The sequence below is a fragment of the Hyperolius riggenbachi genome, chromosome 5 (assembly GCF_040937935.1).
Source record: "Hyperolius riggenbachi isolate aHypRig1 chromosome 5, aHypRig1.pri, whole genome shotgun sequence".
In the NCBI taxonomy this organism is placed as follows: Eukaryota; Metazoa; Chordata; class Amphibia; order Anura; family Hyperoliidae; genus Hyperolius; species Hyperolius riggenbachi.
In genome coordinates this window covers 38,899,338-38,914,303 of record NC_090650.1, presented here as the reverse complement: position 1 = coordinate 38,914,303, position 14,966 = coordinate 38,899,338, and the positions used below count along the sequence as shown (strand labels likewise).

Sequence of the window (14,966 nt, the reverse complement as noted above, 5' to 3'; positions counted from 1 at the left end):
TCCCCTCTCCACAGAACATCCACCACCTCCCCTCTCCACAGAACAGAACATCCACCACCTCCCCTCTCCACAGAACAGAACATCCACCACCTCCCCTCTCCACAGAACAGAACATCCACCACCTCCCCTCTCCACAGAACAAAACATCCACCCCCTCCCCTCTCCACAGAACAGAACATCCACCACCTCCCCTCTCCACAGAACATCCACCCCCTCCCCTCTCCACAGAACAGAACATCCACCCCCTCCCCTCTCCACAGAACATCCACCCCCTCCCCTCTCCACAGAACAGAACATCCACCCCCTCCCCTCTCCACAGAACAGAACATCCACCACCTCCCCTCTCCACAGAACAGAACATCCACCCCCTCCCCTCTCCACAGAACAGAACATCCACCCCCTCCCCTCTCCACAGAACAGAACATCCACCCCCTCCCCTCTCCACAGAACATCCACCCCCTCCCCTCTCCACAGAACAGAACATCCCCCCCTCCCCTCTCCACAGACCAGAACATCCACCACCTCCCCTCTCCACAGAACACAGGGTACTCTAACTCCAAATACATACAGTAGTCACAGTTGGAGAGACCTTGCCTGATCAGCATTGTATATTTACTGTGAAATGAATCAGGATGCTTCTCACTCATCCACCCCCTCCCCTCTCCACAGAACATCCACCCCCTCCCCTCTCCACAGAACAGAACATCCACCACCTCCCCTCTCCACAGAACAGAACATCCACCACCTCCCCTCTCCACAGAACATCCACCACCTCCCCTCTCCACAGAACATCCACCACCTCCCCTCTCCACAGAACATCCACCACCTCCCCTCTCCACAGAACATCCACCACCTCCCCTCTCCACAGAACAGAACATCCACCACCTCCCCTCTCCACAGAACATCCACCACCTCCCCTCTCCACAGAACAGAACATCCACCCCCTCCCCTCTCCACAGAACAGAACATCCACCACCTCCCCTCTCCACAGAACAGAACATCCACAACCTCCCCTCTCCACAGAACAGAACATCCACCACCTCCCCTCTCCACAGAACAGAACATCCACCACCTCCCCTCTCCACAGAACAGAACATCCACCACCTCCCCTCTCCACAGAACAGAACATCCCCCCCTCTCCACAGACCAGAACATCCACCACCTCCCCTCTCCACAGAACACAGGGTACTCTATCTCCAAATACATACAGTAGTCACAGTTGGAGAGACCTTGCCTGATCAGCATTGTATATTTACTGTGAAATGTATCAGGATGCTTCTCACTCATCCACCACCTTCCCCTCTCCACAGAACAGGGCACTCCAAAGCCATCAGGATGTATGTACTGTTATTGTCAGTAAGTTGTCACCCAATACAATCATGAATGATTGTTTTTTTTTAGATGGCAAAAATCTAACATGAGCACATAGCATAACCCCTAATATGGCCAGCCTGTGATCAGTGACAGTCATAACAGCAATACAGATACACATTACTCTATGTTTAGAGCAGACTACTCACCTATTCTGCCCTCTGTAACAGCGTCCTCCTCTTTACTTGTCCTCATCATGTCTCCCTCCTCCATAGACTGCTGATCACTCCTCACATACGTCTCTTCTTCTTCCTCTTTACATGTCCTCATCCTGTCACCCTCCTCCATAGACTGCTGATCACTCCTCACATTTGTTTCTTCTTCTTCTTCCTCTTTATTTGTCCTCATATCGCTCTCTTTCATAGACTGCTGATCACTCATCACATACATCTCTTCTTCTTCCTCCTCTTTACTTGTCCTCATCATGCCACCCTCCTCCATAGACTGCTGATCACTGCTCACATACGTCTCTTCTTCCTCTTTACTTGTCCTCATAATGCCATCCTCCTCCAAAGACTGCTGATCACTCCTCACATAAGTCTCTTCTTCCTCCTCTTTAACCACAGCACTTCCATAGATAAATTCTCCACCCTAAGTGCACAAAGCGAGCAATAAAATAAAATGTGAACACAGATAACAGCATACACAAAAGGAAAGAATGTGTCACAGTTTGGAGTCTCTAATGACCCTCAGTTCCACCTACCTGATAATGGTGGGGGTTAGTGTTATCTTCTTGTGGACAATCCTGGGAATAAAGAGGACCTGTACATCTCTCAGATGAGTTGTTTTTGCTGGATCCATCTATAGGAAACACACACACAGTAAATTCATAGTCTCTGTCTTCAGCAGATGATGGAAAAAAAAAATCTAGGTTGACCCTCCATACTGCTCCCTTCTGTACAAGAAATGAAAGTCTACTCTTACCTGGTGATGTGAGGGAGGGACAATTCTCCACCGTGGTGTCCTTGTAGAGGTCCTTGTGTCCTTCTATATACTGCCATTCTTCCATGGAGAAGTAGATGGCGACATCCTCACACTTTATAGGAACCTGACACACACAATAATACAGTCACCACCCAGAGAGGCCCCTTGTGTTGTGTGTGATAATGTCCCATAATTCCCAGCACTGCTCACCTCTCCTGTCAGCAGCTCCATCATCTTCCTGGTGATTTCCAGAATCTTCTCCTTGTGTCCTTCAGATGTCAGGAAGTGAGGTGGGGGCACCGTGATGATCACATAATCACCAAACTTCACTGGAGAATATCTCTGTATAGAGAGACCAACAATGTCACATGACACTCCCAGAATCCTCCTCAGCTCTCCCGTCATCTGTGTGTTTTTCTAATAGAGATAAAGGTGAAATCATGTGATCTCCCAGAATCCTCCTGCCCTCTCCCATCAGCTGTGTGTTTTATTAAAAGAGATAAGAGTGACTTCATGTAACCTACCAGAATCCTCCTCACCTCTTTATTCCAGTGTGTGTTATATAATTAGAGATTTCGCTTGGGCATATTGAATCAGTAAAATTAACAATTTAACAGAAATTACTTAACCCCCTTCCGTACTCTTCCCATAGCGCTCACACTTCAGGACCTATCCTTGGAGCAAAAATCAAGCTTCACCTTTATCTGGGGGAAGATATAGCCTAGAGTTACCAGAGAAACACTAGACAGGAGTAAGAGTGATGGAGGTTTGGGTGTTCCCAACCTCTTATTTTACTACTAGGTAGCACAAGTACACATATACTCGTTTATAAACCGACCGGTGTATAAGCTGAGGTACCCACGCTTCCTTTAAAAACCAAGGAAAAAATGATTGACTCGCATACAAGCCCCCCTCCATAGTATAGACCCCTCCACAGTATAAATAGGAAGCTTTGAGTTCAGTACCACTTCGACCCTTCATATGATTCATATGAGTGTCTGGCTAGCAGGATAGGGACAAGGACAACAAATGTGGACTGGCAGGCTGGCATGGCAAGGACCAGGACAACAAGTGCAGAATGGAATGGCTGGCAGGAAGGATAGGGAGAACACATGTGGACGGGCAGACTGGTATGGCTGGGATAGGGACAACAAGTGCAGACTGAAGTGTCTGGCTAGCAGGATAGGGATAGGGAACAACACATGTTGACTGGACTGGCAGGCTGGCATGACATAGTGTATAACCAGCACAAGGGGACTGACCTGTGTAAGGGATCGTGCAATGATCCCACACTCATGTGCTGCATCCCCCGCTGTCTCTTATGTCCCTTCACCCCCACAGCAACATAGTGTGTAAGTGTAACCCAGCACTAGGACTGACCTGTGCACCCTGGGTAAGTTGCAGCAGAGAGAGAAATCGTCACTGTCCCACGGTGGATGCACAGTTCAAAACGGAGGTGCCGTTTCCTCCAGCGTTCCCCACTGTCTATTTCTGTGGTGGCTCAGAAGCAGTGCGGTGTAGTGTCTCCCTGCCCCACTCGCTGCCTCTTATGCCGCCATCTAGTGGCACCTTGAGATACAACAAGCAGGACAGAGAGGCAAGGGAATCCCCAGAGCTGAATGTGACGCTGCTCCTCCCTACGATCTGCTACACCGCACTGCTTCTGAGCCACCATGGAAATACAGTGGGGTACCGCTTTGAACTGTGCATCCAGCATAGGGCAGTAACGTTTTTCTCTCTCTCCTCTACAGCTTGCCAGGGGATACAGGTCAGCCCTAGTGCTGGGTTACACACTATATTGCCGCGGGGGTGAAGGGAAACAAGAGACAGCGGGGGATGCAGCACATGACTGAGGGATAATTGCACAAGCCCTTACACTCCACAATGACTAGTCAGGAGGGCACTCTGGGGACACTGACTCGCACAGAAGCCAAGGGGGACTTTTGAGCTCATTTTTGTGCTCAAAAATTTGGCTTATACACGAATATATATGGTAACCTGCTGGCAGCGGGCAGCTAGTGCTGCATTATGGAGAGGTATAGAACAAGCACTAAGGGCAACAATTGTGCTGGGGAAACATCTGTGGCTCCACCCAAGAGAGAAGAAACCAATGACTGACTCAATTATAAAATACTCCTTTTCAATTTGCCATAGGATGTTAAGGTGGCCCTACACAATTACGTTTATTCATTTTTTTTATAAGCTTATTTTAACAAACCTACCATACACCATTCAATTTTCAAAGCAATAAACCAGATTTTTTCAAAAACACCCAATCACATTTTTATAAAAAAGGGAATAAGGGATCGTTCACACTGAGGGCATTTTTGCCCTTTTTTTCAAGCGTGGTTGATTTTCAAAATCACCCTAAGAAACGCTTGTGCAATGATTCCCTATGAGAGAGTTCACATCTGAGCGGTTCGTTTCTGATCCGCTCAAAAAAGCGGTGCGTGGGCCATTTTTGAGGCGATTCCGCCTCATTGGAAGTTATAGGAAAAACGCAAAACGCTCACAAAATCGCTTTGTGCAGCGATTGCATTTGAGGTTTCAATAAATAAATACATTGTATTTATTTTTTTCCGGATCAAAGAGTTCACTTCCAGACTTCCGTCAGGGAGTGAATTAAAAAAACGCTGTGGAAAACCGCCCAGCGCACAGAAATAGCTGGGAAAAAAGAAAAAAAACGCGTCAAAAACCACCCAACGTGAATGGCCACGCGATCGCAACTCAATGTCAAAGAGGCCCAATAGTCGATTTTATCGTTTGAATTGTTTTTTTCATTTTCTTCTCTATTTGAGCGCTTTGGTCAAATAAACAGGGACACTGAACTATCTGATTGTACCGTGTAGGGGCACCTTAAGGCTACTTTCCCACCAAGACGTTGCGTTTTAGGGGACGTTATGGTCGCATAACGTGCCCCTAACACAAAGTATGGTGGTGTTGAAGTTGGGCGTCAGATTGAGCTGCGTTATGCAGCTCTCAAAGCAGCCGCTCCAGGTTAGTGATGGGAAGTCCGGATCTTTTTAAGGATTCTGATCATTTGAATCGGATCATTGCAAAGATCCGGATCTTTGAACCGAATCATTTGAATCAGTTTACTAGGGAAGCAGACTGGCTGAAATGACTAGCAGGACAGGACTTTTCCTGCACTGTACATTGTGTATGTTCCTGTTTCTTCCAGACAGACATCCACTGTGAACCGAATCGTTCATTGTGATGATCCGGATGATTCGACTCACAAAAAAGATCCGATCAAATGAACGATTCGTTTATGATCCGGACAACACTACAGTCTCACCAGGAGTCACCACAGTGCAGTGAATATTAATTAGCCATGTGGCTGGCTGCTGAGGAGGAGGGGAGACCTCCTCCTCCAACATTACTGAGCATGTGCTGCAAATAGTCTAACGTGGCTTAGTCCAGTACAACGTACAGCATGCAGCACTTTGTTTAAACGTGCTACGTTACTATGTAACGCAACGTGTGCACTGTGAACAGCACATTGATTTTACAGTGCTGTGAGTTAGGCTGCGTTACTGGCTGCTGTAACGTGGGACTTTAACGTCCCACTGTGAAACCAACCTAAAGGTGGCCACAAAATATACAATATATTTTCAATTCAAGAATTAAAAAAAATCCTCATAAATCGTAACATTTGAAAATTGTAACAAATGTACCACACACGTGAAAACTCTGAAAATAATGCTTGGTCTATACATTAAGAAACTGACAATCTTCCCCAACACCATTCAACTTTCATAAAATTTGATCATACAAATCCACCACTCCTGATTGGCTTATATTAAATAAAAATAAAAAAAAGCTGCAAATTTGATCAGATTTCTCAAACAAATGAAAAAAAAAAAAAAAGTTTAGATTTTTCTATATAACCTATCGATTTTTATCAAATTACTGTAAAATTGGATCATTTTATTGTACCGTGTGTGGCCACCTCAAGAGAGAGCTGATATCTCTGCATAAGCCACTGACATCTCTTCTAGGGAATCCAGCTATTGTGCCAGGACTGGTGAATGTAAAGCAGTGAAATGGGGGCAGAAGCAGGTGTAACTGTATGCTGTGATTTCATGTTGGACACTGGCACTTGCAGCTAACTTTGGGAACACAGAAATATGCTGCAAGCCCAGACATTCCATTACTAACACATCAAACACTTTGCAGATCATCTTGTTGGGCAATGAGATGCAGGTCTAGGATGGCAATCGAGCACAGAGGTGCAGAACACCAGCCACAGGCAGGACTAATATCACTGATAGACAATTGCCCAACATTGCCATCCAATATCACCAAACCAACTTATGTCTCTAAATGGGAGAAGGACCTTAATATGGTGCTGGACACGGAAGAAGTACATGAGATATGGAAACATGTTGCTACTAGTTTCATAAGTGCATCTTAACTAGGAACAAATAATAAAGCACTAATGCGCTGGTACATCCCCCCTGACAGAAGGGCGAGATGGTGCCCTGGCTGCCCAACAAGGGCTTCTGTGGATGTGGCATGGAGGGCTCGTTTCTGCACATATGTGCCCTAAAACTGGCATAGGGGGATCGGTTGAAAAGGGCGCCCGAGCTGCCTGTATGAAAAGGGCGCCGCCATAGACATCAATGTTATTTCTGGAAATATGGGCTACAAGGTGTAGAAAAGGGCGCCCGAGTTTTGATATAGGCTACAAGTGGGCTCCCCTTTGTAGCCCATATTTTTTCGGCTACAAGGTTTTCGGCTACAAGCGGGCTCCCCTTTGTAGCCCATATTTTTTTCGGCTACAGTAAGGTGCCCCTCTGTAGCCCATATTATTGACCTTTTTTTGTACCCGAAGTTTTTATATGGGCTACAAGTGCTGGAAGCCGAATTATTTCATTCCCCCACTATCCATGGCGGCCTGGAGGGGGAATAGTAATTAACACATCCCGGAGTTTTTTTCTAGCCGAAGTTTGTATATGGGCTACAAGCGCTGGAAGCCGAATTATTTCATTCCCCCACTATCCATGGCGGCCTGGAGGGGGAATAGTAATTAACACATCCCGGAGTTTTTTTCTAGCCGAAGTTTTTATATGGGCTACACCAGGCGCCTTGTTTTTTTTGTAGCCGAAGTTTTTATATGGGCTACACCAGGCGCCTTTTTTGTAGCCGAAGTTGGTATATATATGGGCTCCACCAGGCGCCCTTTTTTACCGGCGCCCTTTTCATGTAGACCCGGCATAGGCTATATAAAATAATCTACACTAGTGTAGGTGCCCAGGTCCCCAATGCCCTGACGTGGCACTTCTGGGGATAAAAATGCAACAGTTGTTAGAAAAACAGTTTGACTTGTTTACACATATTCTACCAGCTTGCAGCAAGTCACTGCAGCTCCTGGAATAAAGTTCTCTTAGTATCCATCAACTTAAGCCTAGACTAAGTCATGCTTTATTCTTTACAGAATCAGCACTATCCAGGATGATAAACTTAAAAACATTGTGAAGCAGTTTGTTCACCATACTATAATAACTACCTGAGGGAGACCCCATCCTCTCACCTGACTACTGCATAGCAATATTAGTAATATGATAAAGTGAGAATTCCTGATCCAATATCAGAGCCATAGTCCAGCCAGGCCCACAGTTCCTTTTCTTTTGTCTCTTTCCCTTCATTACTATTCAGGGCCATGTGTAGGAGAACTCATGGGGAAGCATGCGATCAGTGTGGTCAGGTGATAGATATGCAAGTCTCTGATTTGCTAGATATTATGTGCTAAAGCAGCCAGAGCTTTGCAAATCTATCCGCTGATCAAACAAATCACATGTTCATTACCTGATCTACCTTTCCTTAGTGTTTCTTTTCTTGTCTCTTTCTTACCCTCTCTGGTACTATAATAAGGCAGACACTTATGGTGCATTATACTATCTCCCCTGCAGACACAGGCAGAGCCCAGAGGCAGCCCCAACACAGAATGCCTGTGGAGGCTTTAAGGCACTGCTAGACATCAGTTACCACATTTAGATTTTGCTGAAAGAGACCCGGTAACAAAAAAAAAAAAAAAAAAAAGTTCCCCTGGGGGGTACTCACCCCAGGAGGGGAAAGCCTCAGGGTTCCAATGAGGCTTCCCCCTCCCCTGTAGCTGCAGGCAGTCCAGTGCTGGCTCCCCCGAAGTGTCCGGCAATCCTCCCTCGACAAGCCGATTTATTTACCTTTCCTGGCTCCAGTGGGGGAGTGGTTGCGGCTTTCCGCATGGAGATAGGCGAAAATAGCCAATCTCCACCGGGTCCCCTCTACTGCGCAGGTGCAGGAGCCTTGCGCCTGCGCAGCAGAGCGGCCCGACAGCGATCGGCTAGCTCAGAGGTGGAGAGCTGATACTGCGCCTGCGCTGGAGCCAGGAAGGTAAATATTTACATCCCCGCTGTTCGGGGAGCTTTATCGCCGCCGCCGTGGGACACAGGAGGACGGGGAAGCCTCAATAGGATCCGGAGGCATCCCCCACCCTAGGTGAGTACTCCCCAGGGGAGGTTTTTCGCAGTACAGGTTTTCTTTAAGCTTGTTTTATGATAAGTTGTGTATGATTCCCAGACTGGGCTAGGCCTGGCTCAATATGAGACTTTCACGCCAAATTCTGGTGATGGGATCCTGGTGAATAACTAAGCAAAGCCATAGTGTACTAGTATAATTAAAGGACCACCACCACAGAAAATAGTAACATTCAAAATGCATGTTTATATATATATATATATATGTGTGTGTGTAAAATGTACATTTGTTCCAGTGTAAACTGCACTATGAATTACATGTTCTCCTTCTTCCCTGTCACTTACACCAGACTGAAAAAACTGACAGGGTTTGAACTAGTAAATTTCCTCATGGGGATTCTCAGGACTATATTTTTATAATCCCTTAAAGAGAACCCGAGGTGGGTTCTAAGAATCTTATTAGCACACAGAGGCTGGGTCTGCATATAATGCCCAGCCTCTGTTGCTATACTGCTTCCCCCCCAGCCCCCTCTACTATGCCCCCATAAATCATACGCCATGTCGCAGCAGGCTGTACTTGTCAGTCTCGCTGCTCCCCCGCCACCTCTAAGTCGCCTGTCCCTGCCTGCGTCCCTTCCCTCCCCGCTGATTAAAGGGAAGGGACGCGGGCGGGAAGCGACGACAGCGACACGCTGCGTGTCGCCAGCACGGCGTATGATTTATGGGGGCATAGCAGAGCGAAGATGGGCGCTGAACAGAGGCTGGGTATTATATGCAGTCCCAGCCTCTGTGTGCTAATAAGATTGTTAGAACCCTCCTCGGGTTCTCATGAATAAATGGCAGTTACTCAGTCCGAATGACAAATCCATCTACAAACGAATAGGGAGGCCAGCCAGCATCTTTCTATAGACCCTTTCCAGGGAGTGTTTTGCAAAGTGTAAAGGAAATATTCTATGTCCCCGATGAGGTGATGGACCAGTCCAAAACCTGTCACATTTATCAGATTTTTTTTCTGCTTAACGTAAGCAACCACAAAATAGGAGAAAAATTATTTATAGTGCATATTACCCAAGGAGAAATGTACTTCTTAAACATATTTATTATAAATGTTACAATTATTCGAGACAGTGGTCCTTAGTAAGATGTTTATGGAAATGATTGGTGTGTGAGCATGCTGCCCCTATGATGGAGCTAATGTGCTGGTAGAGCAGTGATATCCATGTTATGTGAGCATGCTGCCCCTATGATGGAGCTAATGTGGTGGTAGGGCAGTGATATCCATGTTATGTGAGCGTGCTGCCCCTATGATGGAGCTAATGTGCTGGTAGGGCAGTGATATCCATGTTATGTGAGCGTGCTGCCCCTATGATGGAGCGAATGTGCTGGTAGGGCAGTGATATCCATGTTATGTGAGCATGCTGCCCCTATGATGGAGCTAATGTGCTGGTAGGGCAGTGATATCCATGTTATGTGAGCATGCTGCTCCTATGATGGAGCTAATGTGCTGGTAGGGCAGGGATATCCATGTTATGTGAGAGTGCTGCCCCTATGATGGAGCGAATGTGCTGGTAGGGCAGTGATATCCATGTTATGTGAGCATGCTGCCCCTATGATGGAGCTAATGTGCTAGTAGGGCAGGGATATCCATGTTATGTGAGAGTGCTGCCCCTATGATGGAGCTAATGTGCTGGTAGGGCAGTGATATCCATGTTATGTGAGCATGCTGCCCCTATGATGGAGCTAATGCGCTGGTGGGGCAGTGATATCTATGTTATGTGAGCATGCTGCCCCTATGATGGAGTTATTGTGCTGGTAGAGCAGTTATATCCATGTCCTGAAGAACTGCTCACTATTTTGTTGCAGAACTCACTGCCTGTAAAGCATGACTTCTTCCAGTCCTCCTCACCTCTCCAGTCAGCAGATAGATGATCTCTATGGTGAGGTTGAATATCCTCCCGGTCATGTGACTCTGGTCCTCCTCCATCCTCAGTGATGTGGTCAGTTGATCTGTACAGGATGCTGCTGCCTTTTGATAGATAATAAGGGGGGGATAATCTTGTTTGTACAGTTGTCAGTGGTAAAACTACCGATACAGCATCCCCCTCCACCCAACACTCCCCATTGCTGTCACTTATGGGTGGTAGGGCCAAGCAGAGTATCACAGGAAACAGAGGTGTCTGGCTCTTCTACTGACCACATATGCTATTGCTCCGTTGTTGTTGCCTGATGAAGCGGGATCAAACCTGCGAAACGCGTTGCATATTTGGAGTTCATAAATAAAATATATTGACTGTCTTTACTACAGTCGTTGTGTGTCTACTTGGAGGAGGTAAGTCCACCACTACCTCCTCTATTTACCAAGAATTTGGTTTTTAAGCTCATTTAGCTTCCTTTTATCCTTTTGGCGCCTCTGTTCTCCAGCATAATGTGATGTATACAGGATGCTGCTGCCTTTTGATAGATAATAAGGGGAGGATAATCTTGGTTGTACAGTTGTCAGTGGTGAAACTACCGATACAGCATCCCCCCTCCCCCCAGCACTCCCCATTGCAGTCACTTATGGGTGGTAGGGCCAAGCAGAGTATCACAGGAAAACATGAAAACGTGGTATATAGCTACCTGTGCACTATACTCACAGCGTGCTGCAGTCCTGTCCTCCCCTGCCTCCTCTCCAGCTGGCCTCCTTTCCTCACATCCACCTCCCCTTGTTACCTTTGCTGTGATGTTACATCAGTGCTGGTAGTGGTAGATGGATGAGGACATGAGGAGAGAAGAGGCAGAGAGGCTAATGGGAGCAGAGGACTGGAGCACACCGTGAGAGCCAGCTATAAGCCAATGTAAAACCTTCTTTCTACAACTCTGCATGGATCTGGGGAAAGGAAGCAACACTGGGGGTGGACATGGCTATGCTGGGAAAGATATAGCATTACTTGGCGGGCGGGGGGGGGGGGGGGGGATGAGGAGGCATTACATACTGGAAGGTAATGGCAATGCTGGGGGACACAGGCAGGACACGGCTGGGTAAGATATGGCATTACTGGGTGGGGGGACATTACATACTGGAGGATAGTAGCAATGCTGGGGGACACAGGCAGGACATGGCAATATTGGGTGGGGGGACATTACATACTGGAGGATAGTAGCAATGCTGGGGGACACAGGGGGGGGGGGGGGGAATATGGCTATAGTGGGAAATAAATGGCATTACTGGGGTGGGGGGCATTACATACTGGAGGATAATGGTAATACTGGGGACACAGGGAGGGCGTGGCTATACTGGGACAGATATGGCATTGCTGGGGTGAGAGACATTACATACTGGAGGATAATGGTAATGCTGGGGGACACAGGGAGGGCATGGTTATACTGGAACAGATATGGCATTACTGGGGTGGGGGACATTACATACTGGAGGATAATGGCAATGCTGGGGGACACAGGGAGGACATGGTTATACTGGGACAGATATGGCATTACTGGGGACAGGGACATTACATACTGGAGGATAATAGCAATGCTGGGGGACACAGGGAAGGCATGGCTATACCTGGACAGATATGGCATTACTGGGTTCAGGGGGCATTACATACTGGAGGATAATGGCAATGCTGGGGGACACAGGGAGGGCATGGCTATACTGGGACAGATATGGCATTACTGGGGTGGGGACATTACATACTGGAGGATAATGGTAATACTGGGGGACACAGGGAAGGCATGACTATACTGGGACAGATATGGTATTACTGGGGTGAGGGACATTGCATACTGGAGGATAATGGTAATACTGGGGGACACAGGGAAGGCATGACTATACTGGGACAGATATGGTATTACTGGGGTGAGGGACATTATATACTGGAGGATAATGGTAATGCTGGGGGACACAGGGAGGGCATGGCTATACTGGGACAGATATGGCATTACTGGGGTGGGGGACATTGCATACTGGGTGATAATTGTAATACTGGGGGGCACAGGGAAGGAATGACTATACTGGGACATATATGGCATTACTGGGGTGAGGGATATTACATACTGGAGGATAATGGCAATGCTGGGGGACACAGGGAGGGAATGGCTATACTGGGACAGATATGGCATTACTGGGGTGGGGACACTGCATACTGGAGGATAATAGCAATGCTGGGGGACACAGGGAAGAAATGACTATACTGGGACATATATGGCATTACTGGGGTGGGGGACATTACATACTGGAGGATAATAGCAATGCTGGGGGACACAGGGAGGGCATGGCTATACTGGGACAGATATGGCATTACTGGGGAGAGGGACATTACATACTGGAGGATAATAGTAATGCTGGGGGACACAGGGAGGGCATGGCTATACAGGGACAGATATGGTATTACTGGGGTGAGGGACATTACATACTGGAGGATAATGGTAATGCTGGGGGACACAGGGAGGGCATGGCTATACTGGGACAGATATGGCATTACTGGGGTGAGGGACATTACATACTGGAGGATAATGGCAATGCTGGGGGACACAGGGAGGGCATGGTTATACTGGGACAGATATGGCATTACTGGGGAGAGGGACATTACATACTGGAGGATAATGGTAATACTGGGGGACACAGGGAGGGCATGGCTATACTGGGACAGATATGGCATTACTGGGGTGGGGGACATTACATACTGGAGGATAATGGTAATACTGGGGGACACAGGGAGGGCATGGCTATACTGGGACAGATATGGCATTACTGGGGTGGGGGACATTACATACTGGAGGATAATAGCAATGCTGGGGGACACAGGGAGGGCATGGTTATACTGGGACAGATATGGCATTACTGGGGTGGGGGACATTGCATACTGGGTGATAATGGTAATGCTGGGGGACACAGGGAAGGCATGGTTATACTGGGACAGATAAGGCATTACTGGGGTGGGGGACATTGCATACTGGAGGATAATGGTAATACGGGGGACACAGGGAGGGCATGGCTATACTGGGACAGATATGGCATTACTGGGGTGGGGGACATTACATACTGGAGGATAATGGTAATGCTGGGGGACACAGGGAGGGCATGGCTATACTGGGACAGATATGGCATTACTAGGGTGGGGGACATTACATACAGGAGGATAATAGTAATGCTGGGGGACACAGGGAGGGCATGGCTATACTGGGACAGATATGGCATTACTAGGGTGGGGGACATTACATACAGGAGGATAATAGTAATGCTGGGGGACACAGGGAGGGCTTGGCTATACTGGGACAGATATGGCATTACTTGGGTGGGGAACATTGCATACTAGATGATAATGGTCATACTGGGGGACACAGGGAGGGCATGGCTATACTGGGACAGATATGGCATTACATACTGGAGGATAATGGCATCGCAGACATAAGGATGGTCTGTGGCTCAGAAGCTGGCAACGTTTCAGTGGTCTGAGGCACAAAATGGCGACGTGCCAGCAGACCACGGGGTGCCCAGCACCAGAGAATCCGACAGTGATTCAGAGCGTCTTGTGCTTCAGGCAGTGGACCAGGGAGCTGAGGAGGCGTCTCTTTCTCTATGTGAGTTATGAGACATTGATGGCTGCTATAGCATATTCCAAGACACTGGGAGACACAGGGGGGCATACTGGCTATACTGGATGGACATATTGCATTTACTCTGTGATGTGAATTGTTACTAGGAAGTTGAGAATGTGGCCATAATCTATGGCACATATAGGGGGGCCACCAGACAACTGGCAAACAAGTCACAGCAGTTATATAAAGTCCCTTGTATAGCAATTACTTCTAAAGGGATGATTAGGATAGTGACGTGAACTATAACTTCCTCTGTAACAAAGTATGCCCACCCCGACCTCTGCTCAATATACAACAACAATCACACATTACCTCTTACAGCATCTCTCCACCACCTGCAACGTCGCCTCTTGCTGTGTTACATCACATCCTGTGTTTGGCTAAGCTACTTCCTTTCTGTGCGTTCCACCTGGGAGGGGTGAGCACGCCATCTTGTGGTGAATAGGCTAACTGCAGCCTTTGTTTATGGAATCCTCTGCACCCAGATATTGTTGTTATTCCTTGTCCCTGCACAACATCCTTATGCATCCCATAAACACTGACCACATAGGGACAGCCAATCTTTACACTGACCACGTCATTGGGGACATAGGAACAGTGTACCTTATTTAAAAGGAAGAAGTTTTA

General features: G+C 47.4%; 1 protein-coding gene across 3 annotated transcripts in view; it reads right to left on the bottom strand.

The window, feature by feature from the left end:
- The window catches only part of LOC137518131 (endothelial zinc finger protein induced by tumor necrosis factor alpha-like), a 28,114-nt gene extending 13,419 nt beyond the window's left edge, over positions 1-14,695 (bottom strand). The window contains exons 1-6 of one of the 3 annotated variants that reach the window (XM_068235501.1): positions 14,652-14,695; positions 10,627-10,782; positions 2,506-2,637; positions 2,296-2,419; positions 2,075-2,172; positions 1,521-1,962 (exon numbers count right to left, since the gene is read on the bottom strand). In XM_068235501.1, the coding sequence (XP_068091602.1) occupies positions 1,521-1,962; positions 2,075-2,172; positions 2,296-2,419; positions 2,506-2,637; positions 10,627-10,740 (910 nt within the window). In that variant the 5' untranslated portion in view covers positions 10,741-10,782; positions 14,652-14,695. The remainder of the gene's footprint in view (positions 1-1,520; positions 1,963-2,074; positions 2,173-2,295; positions 2,420-2,505; positions 2,638-10,626; positions 10,783-14,651) is intronic. The other 2 variants (XM_068235502.1, XM_068235503.1) reach the window with 2 other exon arrangements.
- Positions 14,696-14,966: the final 271 nt, after the last annotated feature.